The sequence below is a fragment of the Cavia porcellus genome, unplaced genomic scaffold (assembly GCF_034190915.1).
Source record: "Cavia porcellus strain 051 isolate PalLab524CR breed Dunkin Hartley unplaced genomic scaffold, mCavPor4.1 scaffold_2, whole genome shotgun sequence".
Lineage (NCBI taxonomy): Eukaryota > Metazoa > Chordata > Mammalia > Rodentia > Caviidae > Cavia > Cavia porcellus.
This window is the reverse complement of record NW_026947485.1, coordinates 71,216,988-71,234,571: the sequence shown is the minus strand read 5'-3', so window position 1 is coordinate 71,234,571 and position 17,584 is coordinate 71,216,988. Positions and strand designations below refer to the sequence as shown.

Here is a 17,584-nt window from a genome sequence, read left to right as displayed (position 1 = left end):
TTGAAGCCCTATTATGTGGGGATCTTTTGTTTGGATTGGTTTTATTCTGTCATGTTTTGATTTTATTATGTGTGGTAGCATAGACAACTGTCTTGAGGAAAACAAACACATTATAGTAACCACTGTTCATTTCTTGTTATCTGGTTTTAAAGTCTTGTAATGCTTTCATTCTTTTGGTTGATTTTATACTATTTTTCTGTTTGATATTGTGTGAAGGTCTGGACCACTAGTTCAAAGAAAACAAGACATTATGGTAGTCACCATTGATATCCTGTTGTCTTGTTTTGAAGTCCTATGTTGCTTATATTGTTCTGATTTGCTTTGTTGTGTTTTGGTTTGTTTTATTCTCTTTAACATTAAAAAAAAATGTATTATGGTAGCCATTACCGATTTCCTAATGTTTCCAAGCTCTGTATTGCTTTATTTGATTTTATTATGTCTGATGATATAGGCAGCTACTTTGAAGATAACAAGAGACATATGATAATCATTGTTATTTTCCTATTATCTTTTGAAGTCCTGTATTGCTTTCATTGTTTTGATTGGTTTGTTATGTTTTGATTTTATTATGTCTGATGATATGGGCAGTTATTTTGAAAATAACAGACATTATGTTAGTCATTACTGATTTCCTTTTATCTTGTTTGAAGTCCTGTATGTTCCTTGTTTTGCTTTGATTGGCTCTATTGTTTTGTTTCACTTGGTTTTTTCTTCAAAATAGAAAAGAGTATGAAATAAATTGAAATAAATGTAACTGTGGAAACTAAGAAAGTAGAAAGTTTTTTAAAATTTTATTTTAAAGAGGGTAAAACTAAACATAAAATAGAACAAAGCAGATCAGAAGAAAACAATGTAAGAGACACAGATTTCAAAGCAAGACAACAGGAGATCATGACTGTCTATTATTGTCTCATTTTCTTCTAAATAGTTGTCCATATCTTCACACAAAATGAATTCATACAAAACAAAATAGTACTAAACTGATCAGAACAGAATGATGAAGGCATTTTAGGCCTTCAAAACCAGCCAATAGGGAAATCAACAATGGCTGCCATGTCTCTCATTCTCTTCAAAATAGCTGTCCATACCTTCATGTATGTTGAAAGTAAGTAATATAAAACAGACTAAAATCACCCTGAACAAAGAATAATAGTGTTGCTGGATTTCACAGCATGACATTCTGGAATCAGCACTGGGTACCGGAGTGTCTTTTTCTTCAAATTAGCTGTTCATCATATATTATATAATCAGATTTCATAAACTGTTTAGAAGTTCTATGCAAGTATGAGTTTCTACATGTATACCTATCCTTTCTGTATTAAGGGAAAAATAAAACAAAACAAATTTCTAGAAAAACACAAAACAAAAGACAAATAACAACAGCAAAGAGCCCAAAACACTGACAATATAGGCCTTTAAAACAAGGTGGTAGGAGCATAATTGGGGTTATTTTACATAATGATCTTCAAGAGTTCCTCAGATCCCCACATAATAATATGCACAACTGTTCTAACCCTATGAATGTTTAACTATTTTGTTCCAAGAAATTATAGACTTTGTAGCACAATCATCTTAGCTATCCTAAGTATGTTATATAATTTGGGATATTTTTTCTTTTCCCTTCCTTTTTCTTTTTCCTCATTTTCCCTGAGATATTATTTTTCCTCTTTAAGCAGATTCTTATCCTTTCACTGTATTTATTTTTTGTATCTTATGTACTCTTACCGTTTCTTACACTAGGGGGACTATATGGTATTTAAACATGTGAGTTTACTTCACTTATGAGTATGGTCTCAAGTTGTATCCATTTACTTATAAATATCTCAATGTGATCATTCTTTATAGCTGAGTAGTACTCCATTGTATAAAAATACCACAAAGTAGAGTTTTAAAAGTTAGGAAAAGTAGAAACTTTTAAAAGCTGTAGAACTAATTAATATAAAATAAAACGAAAACAGAAGTTTCTTTGAGAGAAACATATTTAATAGGTTTAAGAAAGAAAGAAGGAAAAAATAACAGGGAAAAAACATAGACAGGATCCAGGCACATTGGAGTATGCTATAGTCTCAGACCTTAGGAAACTGAAACAAGATTATAAATTAAGAATCCTGCCTGGTCAATTATCGAGACCCTTTCTCACAATAAAAAGGAAATGCAGGTCCAGAGTTTAATACCCAGTACCACAAAAAGGAAAAAAGGGGGAAAAAAAGGAAGACTGGGAAAATAATTCCACTACTTCAACAGAGCACAAGTTTATAATGTGTGAAGTTGGGCTGGGGATTTAACTCAGCAACAAAGTGCCTGTCTGAGAGGCAAAAGGTCCTGAATTCAATTCCATACACACACACACACACACACACACACACACACACACACACACACATATATATATATATATATATATATATAGAGAGAGAGAGAGAGAGAGAGAGAATGTGTATAGAACGTGTAAGGTCTAGGTTCAATCCCAAGATGATGAAAAATTTCAAGACTCACATGTGGTACTGACCGTAGTAATCTATACTTGGGGTATGTCAGCACACAATTTAAACCATGAATAATCAATAATAGGGAAGAAATTAAATCTCACTCTTCAAGTTTGCTTTTATTGTGTTTGAGGCAGGGCCTCTCAGTGTAGTCCAAGCCGGTCTCAAACTCACCCTCTTGCCCTAGGCTCCCAAGTACTGAGATTACAAATATGTGAATCACACCTAGTTTTTTCGTTTTTTTTTTTTTTTTAAGATAGGGTCTTGCTATATACTACAGGCTAGTCTTGAATTCCCTATGTAGCCTAGGCTGGCCACAATCTCAGTGATCCTCCTGCCTTGGCTTACCTAGTGCTGGGATTACAGGTATTCACTGCCACCCACAGCTCAAATTTTTATACAGCTTAACATCCAGTCTTTCTCTCCTGAAGGTCAACAGATGGGGCCTTCTCTAACTTGCAGATGATCTAATCAGTTGGTCTGTCTCAGTGTCCCATGTTAAGTCACCCTATCATAAACTCAAGTGTATACCCATTATGAACTACCATCACAGACTATGCAGGGGACTGAGTTAATTAAAACTAAAATAGCAGACATCCTGCTGTGAAAGTTCCCTCATGCCAGCTTTTTATGATGAACACGAGTTTTATCAAGTGCTTCTTCTGCAAGCTGTAGACTATAAATTGTAGTGACTAACAGGAATGCAAAGAATTATCCATAAATATTCAGATTTCCCTTCTCCACTGAATAGAGTACTTGCCTCCACCTGTACATTTAGTTTGAAAATTTCTTTACTTTGTATCAATTTATACTTTGATTTTTTAAAGAAAATCAAACCTTTTTTGAAAATTATCTTCTCTCAGGAAGAAATGAAATGTAAGATTTTTTGTGCTTATTTTTATAAAGCACAATTCATTTAAGGTAAAGATCAGTAAACTATTAAAGTAAGCCAACCCAGCTAAGACTAGAAACAATAATAGCACATAGAATATAGGATTGGTGGCAGCTTTTTTCAGTGACTGAATATGAAGGGAGAAAATAGGTCTTAAATTTTTTAAGCAACACTCAGAGACACTATGAGGAGAACACTTAGGGGGAAAAAGATAATTTCCCTTAGATCTCTAAAGTAAAAGAGCATATGCTAGAATATAGATACAATTACTGTCAGAACACATAAAAAGCAAGGTCTGTTTTGTTGTTGTTGTTGTTAACTGAGGTTATTAGGCTTCTGCACATTGGCATATCTTTATTCTATTTATTTTCCCCTTCCCTTTCTCTTCACCCCTTGTTCTTTCTCCCTTGGACCACTTCTCTATTGCAAGAGAGCTATCTCCTTGTCCCTTTCTATCCATTCTTCTTAGTTGTACTTTACCTCACTCAACTGAGAGACACCACACACTGTTCAGCTTATATATCGTTTATTTCACTCAACATTGTATTTTCCAGGTATGTCCACTGTCTGATGAATGTTTCATGACTGTCATTCTTTACAGCATACTAGTATTCCACCATACACAAATATATTTTCTTTAACCAATCAATTGTTGATGGATATATAGGCTTTTTCCAGGATTCAGCTATTACAAATCATGCTACTATAAATATTGGTATGCATGTATCACTGTAAAATGTTTTCCCAAGCTTTTGTGGAAAGACACCTAGCAGGGGGATTATAGGGTCATATGAGATTTTTAAAAAAATCATCTTTATATATGTATTCACTTTTCTTCTAGATATTTCCTGTTACATTTTTACTAAAGTAAAGCACAATGTCTTGATATTATTGAGCATTTGTTTAATGACCTAAAATTCAAGGCACTTTACACATTTTTAAAAAAATACATTAATAAAAGTAACTTTACTTCTCAAACATTCCTTTGTAACAGCAAAGTGGAAGAGAAGTAACAGCCTCACATTAAAACAATTGACACTCACAATAAAAATAAAGGAAGACTCAAGTACAGTTAATTCACAAAGGGGACAGTTACATTTAAAGATGGATCTTAATGTTCTCAATACCTCATTTAAACTATTCTTTAACATATTTTGGCAAAATAAAAACAGCAAAACATAGTCGTGAGTTCGATCCCTGGTACTGATAAAAACAAAAAAGACAAACAAACAAACAAACAAAAAAAACTAGAAAAACAATTGCATCTGAAAGCCCCTTCTTATCAACTGATTTTTAATTTTTTAAACCATATAAACAACAAATCTTTTGGCGTCTTCAACATATTAGAAATAAAATTTATTAACTTTCAACAATATAACTCAACAGGGAACATCAATATTATCAATACTTTAGCAATAATAAGTGGAAGAACAAATTTCTCAATAGTAGATTGCCAAATTCCTTCATCTTAACAGTTATCAGTTTTTTAAAAACTTATACATACAACAAACATGATTAAACACTTTTTAATCACATGTATCTACCTACTCTTCAAATTGAACATAGTATCGACTGCATTCCTGTAATAAAAATTTGAAAAGAAAAAAATACTGCATAAAATAACAACAATGGAAGCTCAAAAATTTGCATTAGTTTGAGTAAACTAAATAAACTACTGAATTAAGTAACAAATATTGTAGGAAAAACTGTTTTCAACTACAGTGAAATAAGTAGTTGATGGGATTGTGGTGATTTTCCCACCTTGCCCCCAGATTTTCAGAAGAAACCAGACAGAAAATTGACTGCGGTCAAGAAAAAGTTGAAGAAAAACAGCATTGGCGGACCTGTAGGAGTGAAAACAAAAGATACAACAAACTATAATAACCCTGAGACAACCACTGCTGGTGACTGTCACTTACCTGAGGATGCATACAAAGATCAAGCTACTTCTTCCTCACCACCTTCGACTAAAAATGCAGTGACATTTGGCAGTGTCCTTCCCCAGGTGCTGCTTACTGTTGTCACTTCAGAACCATGATGCTGAGCCTTCAACACCAGTCTTGTGTCTTAGCCTACATACTACATTAAAAGGGATAATCTGCAAAGATGAAGGACCAAGAGAGCTGGTACCAAGAGCTAACAGCAGCCCAGACTCCAGCTATCAAACAACTTAGTAGCAAGGTAGAAGAATCCAAACAGCAGAACCAAAATGCTCTGGAACAGCTGGAAAAAGAAGTAATGTCAACAGAAGTTGACAAAGGAGGAGGTGGCTCTACAGGAAAAGCCGTACAGGAAAATCTCATTTCATATTAAGACCATAAATATTATGATGTCTCAGAAGGAAGAATTACACATGACCATGGCTGATGTTCATCAAGCAGCCTGCTAACAGCAAAAGTCTGAGGAATTTGCCACCCACCTGATATCATTCTGTCTTGGACGGAGTGACAGGGGGTGGCAAGCAGAAGGAATCAACTGGAGAGGTTGGAGTTGTCCAAGAACAAAAGCAATGAGTGAAGCTGCAAAACTCAGAATTGTGAGATCTTCATATCCTCACAGCAGAAAATGTATCCATGTACTTGAGAATGGAGGAGCTACAAAGGAAGTTGGAGGTGTTCACTTCTATTCCAACACTTCTCCAGCAGGTATGAATTCCCTCTAAAGTTACATCAGGCCAAAAGAAATGGGCGCGGCAGGAGATACACGTTGGCCCGATGGAGTGAAACTACCACAGTTAGAGACACTCCAGGCTGCAGAGTGAAAGAATGCCATGTGTTTTTTTTTTTTTTTTTTTTGGCCTTTTTCCTTTTTATCGGTACCAGGGATCAAACTTACGTCTGCCTGCTTCCAAGGCAGGTGCTTTATGCCGCTGAGCTAAATCCCCAGCCCCCAAAAGAATGCCATGTTGCAGCAGAGGCAGCAGCAAGTGTCAGAGTGGTCCCTATCTATCATGAGACAAACAGCAGACAGATACCAAGAACAAAGTGTGACATACCAGGGTCAAAAGCAAGGAAACCAAGAAGCTACAGTACCAACAGAAACCTGGAGATGACAGGATGTGACACTTCCAGGATAGGATTCAGGAACAGAAAAAGAGTAAGAGGAAAAGCTAAGAAATCTAAATGATGGATTTTGATGAATGATGTGTAGATAATATTTCAATAATAGACATATCCTTCCAATATAAGGTATTAATACCATAATAAAGGGAAACAGAAGCTGAATTAAAAGAAACAAAGTGAAATAGGCTATGAAATCTCATTTTTTTAATGAAAAACAAAACCAGCAAAGAAGCTAGCTTAAACTGATGTTTAACTGTCTAAACATGAAAACCACTGCACTTATTTAAGAACTTGTTTACATTTGTGAATCCCATTCTTTTATTAACAACAATTTTGTTATAACAAACTGACATTTCCTGCTGTTTTTATCAGTCACATTTTCATTTTCTAGCAGAATATGATCATACTTCAATTTCAGAATTCTTTTAGAATATGTAAAAATGTTTGTGCAATTTGTAGTAGAAATGAAATGATTTGGATTACTCAAAAATAGTCACAACCCCATAAAGTTCCAGAAACTAAGTCACATAGTCCTTGAAGACAAAGAACAACTTTTCTGAAATCTGAGCCTCTCAAAAAGTTTCAAAAATAAAATTGTGAACAAATTTAAATATCTCCTTGTTGTAAACTGTTCTCTAATACTATTTTAGTAAGTTTATTTATTCAACCGCTTCTTTAGATCCTCAAGGTGTTCCATATTAACATCCTGTAATGCAAGTACCATTGCTTTACACAAGGAAGGATTAAATGAAATAGTCATCAAACAGCACAAATCTATTAGATCTCTCTGACATTTCTGCAAGCCTTCCAGGAACTTTTGGTATTTAGGAGGGTCCTTTTTTAACTGTTTCATTTCTAGTACTGAAAACCCTATTAAACTGGTAAGTATTTCATCTACAAAGTCTACATCTAGATATGCAGTGCCATCAGAAATCTTAGCAGTTACACTCCAAATGCCACCAGAACTTGAGAGATTGCCAGTCAAAGTTACAATAAACGCTTTGACCTTCACAGTTGTAACTTCCTGTGGTTTGTTGGCCATTAGAACAGACAGATAAGTGAAGGGTGGAGAATACAAATCTGTGCCAACAGAAAGATTAGTGCTACTCTCTGACTTTACAGAACACTCCTGTAAGTGGGGACCACGTTCATTAGAATCCTGTAAACTCTTAACTGGCTCTCTACTTAATATTTTATCATTTAAAAAATGTCCATCCAAACTGCTGATAGTTTGTTTTACTTTATTATCTATCTCTGAGTTTTCTTTATTTGTAAAATTAGGTGCTAACGATATAATACAATGACCTAAAGAAATACCACTGTTTTGGTCTGTAGCAGATGAACAACCAAAAGACCTGTTTTCATGAATCATCTCTTTAAGTAAAGTTTTTTCATTCCCATTATTATTTCTTTGTTTGCAAATCAAAGAAAAATCATTCAGAGTATTAGGTTTATGTGAAAATCTCTCCATATTTTTATTTGTGTTTTTGTTCAAAGTCAATGGCTGCAATTCTTTAGTTTTCATGTGTTCTTTTTGGATAGTTTCTTCTAAAAGCAAGGCCTCCTCCAATGAAAAGTCACCCAATTCCCCATCAGTGCATTGTATAAATTGATTTGGTGGTTTCTCCTCTGGTCTTTGAGAACTGAATGCTGGCTCAAAACTTGACTGTCTCATAGGAATGCTGTTCAAGGAACTACCAGTGTTGGTACATCTTTCCAAGGTGTCATTATTTGCTTCCAGCTCATCATTTTCCTCAAGACTTGCCAAGAGTTCTTCATCAGAAAGTCCCAACACAGGCTCTATAACATCTACAACTCTGGGGATGTTTTGATTAGAATTATTTGGTCTGAATGAAACTACAGAATCAGGCTCCCCAATTAATCTTGAAAGTACTTTTTCTTGTGCATATTCTTCTAAAAGAGCATCTACTTCACCTCCTAACACTTTTACATTATCTGGTTTCAGTAGGAGAACGCCAAGACGGAATGAAATGTTTCCATAAATCAAAATTTTTGTGCCTGGAGGAAGATCACTATGAAGAGCAGAAATAGACTGATATTCCATTCCCTGAATTTGTACTAATCCATCAGTTAGCTGTAGCATCAACATTCGTGAAGGCTTTGCTTCCCAAGGTTTGGGGGTAACTTGTGTTTCAGCTGTAACTAGATCATTTGTTGTATTCTTTCCTCTCAACTGTTGTATCTGAGAATATGCAGGCTGACTTACATCAACCAAGGAATTAATCTGTAGAGCATAAAATCCGTTCAGTTCTCCTTTTGGAATTTCTAAAATGTTATCAGGTAAAAGAGGATGTTCCAAATCTCTCAGGTCAGTAAGTAACCATTGCTCAAATACTTGTTTATTTATCTGTGCCTGACTCAAAGTAACATTATTATTTTCTTCTAGGATCCAATTAATACACGCTTCCAGCCACATTAGAGGTACTTTAACATGCCATGTAGCTGAAAGCCAGGTTTCAACTCTTAATGCAGTGCTAGTTACACTCATTTTTAAAAATAAAATAAATAATATGCATCTGTTACCTGGAAACAAAAATAAAAATTATAATTCAGTACATTTAAATACAGCTTTTAAAAAAATATATAGCTTCTATAATTCTCTACAATGTAAAAATAGGCATAACCACCACATCCGTTAAATTTTTCTCCCCAATACCTTGAAAATCTAACTTTCTACTTGGCCAATATCAAACATGAGAAATAATCAGATGGTATAATGAGGAAAGTAAAATGCTTTAGACAGATATACCAAAGTCTGAAAGCTGGCTCTGTCGAATCACAAACTATATCACCTAATAAATGATTCTTCAACACACTTTCCTCATTTGTAAAATGTCAATTCCACCATCTAACGGAGTTTAAAGAATTGTAAGGATAATATTTATAAAGCATACAGATTTATGAAGGATACTCAGTAAAAAGTAATTATATTAAAATGATCAGATTCTAATGATTTAAAATTTAGTCAAGTTACAATGTTCACTGAAGTTGCATTGTAATTAACACTAATTTAACTCTATTCTAACATATCCCTGTGTTTGGCCAGTTAGCACGTAAATCGGCATTCTAACAATAAAAACATAACAAGTAACAGTAGACTCTGAGATGATATTAAGTATCTTATTTATTTAACTAAAATATCCTCAAGAGTCTTGCCAGGTAAATATACTCTGATTTTCTCAGTATAATAAAATAGTAGGAAAAGAATAATAGCTAAATAATAATCTTTAATTGCTAAAGAATAATCAATTACATGTCTACAAAAGTTGGATTTATTTCTCCTATTGATGAAGATATTTAAGACAGAATTTATCTAAGTTTTAATATGTCCATAAGAAAACTTACCACTTGGAACAGCAACACAGGATTGGATGACAGGATCCTGAATTGACTGTTCAGTCAAGTATTCAAAAATCTCTACTGCTTAGAGATGGCCCTGAGAGAGAAAACAAGAAACAGAAAAGATTATAAGATAAAGCTGTAGAAAGAATTTTTGTCCTATTTTCATTAGTGCAAGACATTCAAGATTCTATTATCAGTCAGGATAGAATAAAGACAACATAGAACAGAACCAGGAGGGCTGGAGTGAAATAAATAGAAAAAAAGTGACGACGAGAAAGTTAATGTTTCTTTTTTTTTTTTTTTTTTTTTTTGTCTTTATTGGTACCAGGGATCGAACTCACAACTGCCTGCTTGCAAGGCAGGCGCTTATGCCACTGAGCTAAATCCCCAGCCCCAAGAAAGTTAATCTTTCTAAGCCTATTTTATTTCTATACTTACTTTACAGGCAGCTGTGACAATTAAAGACAAGTCAGGCAGTATTTGAGATATCAGTTCAGAGTATAACTCTGGTGCCAGATTGCATTTCACTTATAAATCGCAACCTTAAATTATTCAACCTCAAGGTATCCTAAATTAACTCATTTGTAAAATTTAGAATAAAGCATTTTCCTCACAGACTTGTTGAAAAGATTAAATTAATATGGAAAAAAACAACACTGACACCCTAATAACTCAGTAACTATATTGCTAAGGTACTTATACACAGCACCTGGCAAAAACCAATCACACAAAATTACAGCTGTTACTTACTTTAGCGTGAATGACTAGTTCCCACATTGGATAAAGTCCCAGACTTCCCTGAACATTGTGAACTGACACTTTTTTTAAGTTTTCAAACTAGAAAATAATACCTCTACCCATTTTAGAAGAAAAGGCTGGTAAAGCAGCAACAAAACTATTTCACACTGTAACTCAAAAAAAAAAAAAAAAAAAAAAAAAAAACAACTGAATGATGCCTGAAAAAAGCAAACTAAAACTTCAGTTTATTGTTGATCCTAAGGTTACCAAACATCTTTTCATATTTCTCAGTGATACCGAATCTTTATAAACTGCCTCTAACCTCTTATTCCTCTTTGGACCTCTATTTCTGTCCTAGCACATAATAAGTTTCCTGTCATCAGTACTTTTGCTGCTATCTTTTAACCAATCTATAACTAAGCATATAGACGCACAGGGCTCTCAGGAACCTACATACAGTAAGCATATTATTCACTTTAATTATAGAATTGGTCAAGTTTTATATTGAAAACATGATTGACTGAGAGTAAAATTTTTTTAAATGTCTATATGAAATCAAAGTAAAATTGCCTATTGTGATAAAAATAAACTATGTATGGTCAAACAGACAAGGATCTTTAAAAAGACACCAACATAGCAAATTCAGTAGCACAGCTAGACACAAAGTTGACACTCAAAAATCAATAGCATTCCTGTACACTAACAACAAACTCACTGAGAGAAATTAGGGAAACCTACACCCTTCACAATAGCATCCAAAAAACTGAAATACTTAGGAATCAATCTAACAAAAGAAGTAAAAGTACTGTACATTAAAAATTATAGCACTCTGAAAAAGGAGTCAGAAGATAACAGAAAATAGATATCCCTTGCTCATGGATAAGAACCACCAACATTGTGAAAATGGTCATACTGCCAAAACTGTTCCACAGATTTAATGCAATTCCAATCAAAATACCATTAGCATACCTCACAGAATTAGAGAAAACATTTCTAAAATTCATTTGGAAACAGAAGAGACCTACAATAGCAAAGGTAATACTAGGCAACAAAGGCACGGCAAGAGACATCACAACACCTGACTTAAAATTATACCACAGAGCTACTGTGATAAAAACCAGCATGGTAATGGCACAAACACAGATGCAAAGATCAGTGGAATAGATTACAGGCTGCAGACACAACTACAAACACACACAGCCACCTAATCTTTAACAAAGGAGCCAAACATACTCAATGGAAAAAAGAGAGCTTCTTTAATAAGTGGTGCTAGAAAAAACTGATTCTCTACATGTCGAACACTAGCAGATCCATGTCAACCACCATGTACTAAGGTCAAAATAGATCAAAGATCTAAATGTTAAAATGGAAAACCATGAATCTACTGGAAGAGAAAGTAGGAAGAAATCTTGAAGACACAGTAATAGGCAAACAGCTCATGAACAAAACCCAAACTGCATGGAAAATACTTCAAAGAATCAACAATTCATCTTACTAAACTTTTTGCACATCAGAAGAAATCACCAACAAAGTGAAAAGACAATCCACAGAGTGGAAAAAAATTTTAACCAAAAAATTTTAACTCAAAGGATGTTCATCTAGAACTGAAAAAACCCAGACCCTTCAAATTCAAAGACCCAATCCAAAAATGGGCATCCAAGATGAATACACATTCTCAAAACATCACTGGTCATTCAAGAGATGCAAATTAAAACAACACTAAGATTCCATCTCAATCCATAAACAATGGTTATCATCAAATCAACCAGTAACAAATGCTGGAGCAGTTGTGGGGTAAAAAAAACCATTCTCCACTGTTGGTAGGAATGCAGACTGGTGCAACCACTGTAGTAATCAGTATGGCGATCCCTCACAAAGCTAGCATTAGAGGTCCCATTCAACTCAGCTATTATCCTTCTGGATATCTTCCCAGAATTAAAACTATCACACCACAACAATTTATGTGCACCCATGTTTATAGCGGCACAATTTGTAACAGCTAAATCTTGGGAAAAATCCAACTGCTGATCAACCAAAAAACGGATTTTTAAAAAGTGGTATTTTTATATGATAGAATACTGTTCAACCTTAAAGAAAGATAAACTTGAGATTTTTATAAGTAAATGGATGCAAGTTGAGTCCATATTCACAAGTAAAATAAACTGAATGCGTATGTAAACATCATATTGCCTCCCTGGTATGAGAAACTGAAAAAGTAAATAAGGTCGAGAACATATAATAGATATTGTGACATGGAAAGTAATTGTTTAAAAGGAAAAGGTACTAGGAGGGAGGAAAGGGGAAAGGAAAGGAAAAGGGAGAAAAATCAAGTTAGCTATACTATTAGTGTCTCTAAGTTCAATGAAAAAGTTCATGCTAATATCAATTGGAGAATTTTTTATATCTTATATTCTAACTACTTGGAAGATGATAATATACAACATATTAATTCATGTCATTCTCCTATTATTTTGAAATTGTTTTATCTTTTTTCAACTTAAGAAAAAAAAAGTCTCTCCACGAGTTCTCTGATTTAACAAATGGAAATATTTCCTGATTATAAAGAAAAGCAAAATACAGGGCTCCGGATGTAGCTCAGTAGTAGAACATATGCCTGTTGTGTACAAGACCCTGAGTTCAATATCTGACAATGCAAAAAGGAAAAGGAAGGAGAGGGAGGTAGGGGAGGAGAAAAACACAGAACAGGATATACAGTATACTAACTTTTGTACACACAAAATTCAAGAAAGTAAGCATATTCTTACTTTATATTCATTAAAAAGTCTTCAGAAGGCCTTATAAGAGATAAAACTACATACAGCCAGGCACTGTTGGCACATGCCTGTAATTCCAGCACTTGGGAAGCTGAGGCAAGAGCAGCACTGAGTTCAAGGTCAGGCTTACACTATAAAGTGACTTTAAGGTCAGCCTGAACTACACAGGGAGACTCTGTCTCAAAACTACAAATGGAGAGCCAGGGACAGCTGCCATGGGAATGGGAAGAGAATCAAAGTCAAACCACACCTTCCTATGAGCCACCAATGCAGGGGCTGGGAGACAAGAGCAACACCCCCACCACCCCGCTTCATTCCCTGTGAGTAATGGGCTGATTCAAAGGAAATCAGGCTGACAGCAACTGAGGTGAAAGGAATAGCTTGATGCTTGTATCCTTTGACTGACTTTGCAGCCCTGGGTTTGCTGGTCTACACACCTGTTTGGAGGACCGCAGTGTGCACTGTGGCAACTGTGGGGGATTTCCTTCTGTTATTTTTGAAATCCAATGTTTTGTTTCATTTTACAGTTTTGTTTTATTCCTGTATCTGGTAATCTAAGCAACTATTTTGAAGATAACAATATGCAATATAACAACCATTGTTAGATTCCTATCATCTTGTTTTGAAAACCTATACAGCTATTGTTTTTTGTTGTTTTTAATTCTTGATTTTTGTTTTCTCTTTAAAATAAAGAATAAATTAAACAAAACAATGGGAATAAATACACAATTAAATTCAATAATAAGAGCAAATTCCCCCTCTGGGTATCTTCCCAGAAAAATTAAAAACATCGTATCACAGCAATATATGTGCATCCATATTTTCAGCAGCAGAATTTATAATAGCCAGATCTTGGAAACAACCTAAATGCCCATTAACTGAGGAATGTATAAAAACGATGTGGTGTTTTTATACAATGGAGTACTATTCCGCCTTAAAGAAGGATAAAGTGGAGCTTTTTATAGGTTAATGGATGCAACTTCAGACCATACTCATAAGTGAAATAAATAAGACACATGTGTGTAAACACTGTATTATCACATTAGTATGAGCTGAAAGAACATATGTACATGTATATATATGTATATAAGAAAATAGTTAAAATAGTTATACTACTGATTTATCTGAGTTCACTGAAGAGAAGATTTGTGCCGGTATTTTTTGGACAATTGAATGCAGATGTCTTGTGCTCTGGGTGAATTATTTGGGGATGACAATGCACAATGTATGCACCATTGTTGCCCCATTGACGTGTTTTGAAATTTAGTTTTATGGTTCTTTCTTCTTTCCTTCTTTCTCTCTCTCTCTCTCTCTCTCTCTCTCTCTCTCTCCTTCTCCTTCCTCCTCCTTCCCCTCCTGAAATAAAATGGATTTTTGAAAAAATAATAATAATAAGGGCAAAATCTTCCTGGTCAGGAACAGAGAACTTTTAACAGTGGTAAGTGAGCACAACACCCCTGCAGCTTCTGGGACAGGAACTTAAAGCATGTAGCCCAATCAGTCCAGTATACCATGCCCCAAGCAGAAGACCATGAAGGACAGATATGTCACTAGAATTGAGGCAAAAGAAAATCCCATCCAACACAAATTTATGGAGAAACAGATATAACCCAACGATGGAAACTGGGCTTACACAAAATACATTCACATATACATACTATGGTCCAGAGTTAAGACTTCACATAAATTAGAAACTTAAATTCCTAAATCCTTCATAAAACAAATGATCTAGAATCAGCCCTGAGACAACTCCAAAATTACCCCAAAAGGGTTTTGTAAAATTCTTATAAACATGAGCTATTAAATGAAATTGTAGTATTTCAGGAAAATTATAACCATGAACCACATCAGTAGAAACAACAAACTGAAAACTTTACACCTGAAGGAAAAAAAGTTCTAATGAAGAACCTTTTGTTTGTTTGAAAAGGATATCACCATGTCAGACTAGACTTGAATTTACTATGAAGCCCATGCTGACCTAACACTCATGGTATTATCTTCCAGCCTCAGCCTCCCTAGTGCTGGAGTTACAGGCATGCACCACCTGACCTACCCCATAATCAGCATTTTTTTTTTTATCGGTACCAGGGATTGAACTCACAACCTCCTACTTTCAAGGCAGGTTCTTATGCCACTGAGATAAATCCCCAGCCCCCATAATCAGCATATTTTTAAAATTTCACACTTCAGAGCCAGGCAGGATAATGCATGCATGTAATTCCAGCACTCTGGGAGACTGAGGCAGGGAGATTACTAATTCAAAGGCTGAGCAATTTAACAATGTAAGAAGATCCCATCTAAAAAACAAGACAAAACAAAACAGACCAGACTGTGAGACTAAAACTGGGGATGTAGCATGCCCTATGTTCAGTCCCTAGAATTACTGAAAACACACACATACATAAGTATATATAAAGTATGGCAAAATGCACAACATTAAATATAAAGAAAAAATCTTAAGGCCCAGCAAACTGGATTTAAAATTGAAGTAAGCAAAAATGTAACAAACAGCCAGCCAGGGGGTACATGTCAGTAATCCCAGCACTCAGGACCCTGAAGTAGGAGGACGCCCTCGAGTCTTGAGGTCAGCCTGGGATACATAGTGAGTTCAAGGATAGCCCAAAGTGCCTAGCAAGACACTCTCTCGAAAAACAAACAAATAGGGGCTGGGGATTTAGCTAGCGGAATAAGCACCTGGCTTGCAAGCAGGCAGTCGTGAGTTCGATCCCTGGTACTGATAAAAAAACGAAAAAGACAAAAAAACAAACAAACAAGCAAGTAAACAAGAATGGACCGGGCGTGGTGGCTCACACCTGTAATATCAGCACTCAGGAGGCTGAGTTGGGAGGATCACTGTGAGTTTGAGACCAGCCTGGGCTACAAAGTGAGCTCAAGGCCAACCTGAACTGCATAGCGAGGCCCTGTCTCAAAAAAAAAAAAAAAAAAGAAAGAAAGAAAGAAAACAAACCAAGTGAAAAACAGCCAGATTCAAACACCATGGGAAGCTGAAGCAAGGAGACATAACAGAACAGAGTCAATCAAATCAAACGGGTGGACCTAATAGATAATGTAAAAGTATAATACAAGGTGATCAACAATGGTTACCATAATGCCTCCTGCTATCTCTAATAGAATTGCCTATATCATCAGTTATAATAAAATTGAACAGTAAAGAACAAAACCAACAAAACCAAAACATTGGAGACATTATAGGTTTTCAAAAGTAGATAATAGTCAACGAGAATGGGCGTCATAATGAATCTCACTATCTTCACAGCTGTTGCCTAAACTTTCGAACCTGGTACTATCAAGCAAAACAGAATAGGGGGACATCAGTCAAAAACAAGATGGTGAGAGTAATACAGGGCTTTAAATCAAGATAATTGGAAGTCAAAGTGGGTTACTATAATATATCCTGCTATTTTTTATTTATTTTTCCCTTAATTAAAAGGATAAAAATTAAAAAGTAAATAATGAAGTGGAGATTGAGATAAAACAGGGCATAACAGCAAAACAGCACAGATCAAAACATAACCATTTAAGAAGAATAGTGTTTCACCACCAGATAATCCTGATCTAAAAGTAGTTACCATATTGTCTCTTTCCTTGAAATCTTTGAGTATAACTTCGTATACTGTAGCATCAAATATATCAAAACAATGTAAAACCATTTAAGAGAATGACAGTATTACAGGGTATTTAGAATCAACTAACAGAAAATGAACAATGGTTTCTGTATAATCTCCTTGTCTATAAAAGTTTTTGCTTATACTACCATACATAATAAAATCCAATAAGATACAACCTGTTTAGACCAATGGAGACAGAAGAACAAAAGCTTGATGAGACTTCAAAACAAGATGATACTAAATCAGTATTACCTATTAAGACGTCATTTTCTCCAAAATAGCTGTTCCTATCATCCAATCTTCTCTGCCTCATTTCTGTTGAGATCTTTTTCTGTCATTAGTTGTCAGTTTGTCTTCTTCATTTTGTTTTTTGCTCCATTCATTGTGGCCTCTCTGCCACTATTTCTGGATTCTTTGTATTTTTCTTTTTTAGAATATCTTGCAGTATTCTCTGTAGAGTTGAATTGGCGGTTGCATATTCCCCTAGTTCCTCTTTATCCTGGAAGCACCTTGTTTTTCCATCAATTTCCAGGGATAGTTGTGCAGGATATATCAATCTTGGCTGGAGATTATTATCTTTCAAAGCTTGAATTATTTCCCCCCACGCTCTTTGTGATTTGATAGTTTGCGCAGAGAAATC

General features: G+C 34.9%; 1 protein-coding gene across 2 annotated transcripts in view; it reads right to left on the bottom strand.

The window, feature by feature from the left end:
• Nucleotides 1–3,887: 3,887 nt before the first annotated feature.
• The window catches only part of Rmi1 (RecQ mediated genome instability 1), a 28,560-nt gene continuing 14,863 nt past the window's right edge, over nucleotides 3,888–17,584 (bottom strand). For both annotated transcript variants that reach the window (XM_063243595.1, XM_003475072.5), the window contains exons 2-3: nucleotides 9,807–9,897; nucleotides 3,888–8,984 (exon numbers count right to left, since the gene is read on the bottom strand). In XM_063243595.1, coding sequence (XP_063099665.1) covers nucleotides 7,096–8,949 — 1,854 coding nt within the window. In that variant the 5' untranslated portion in view covers nucleotides 8,950–8,984; nucleotides 9,807–9,897 and the 3' untranslated portion in view covers nucleotides 3,888–7,095. The remainder of the gene's footprint in view (nucleotides 8,985–9,806; nucleotides 9,898–17,584) is intronic.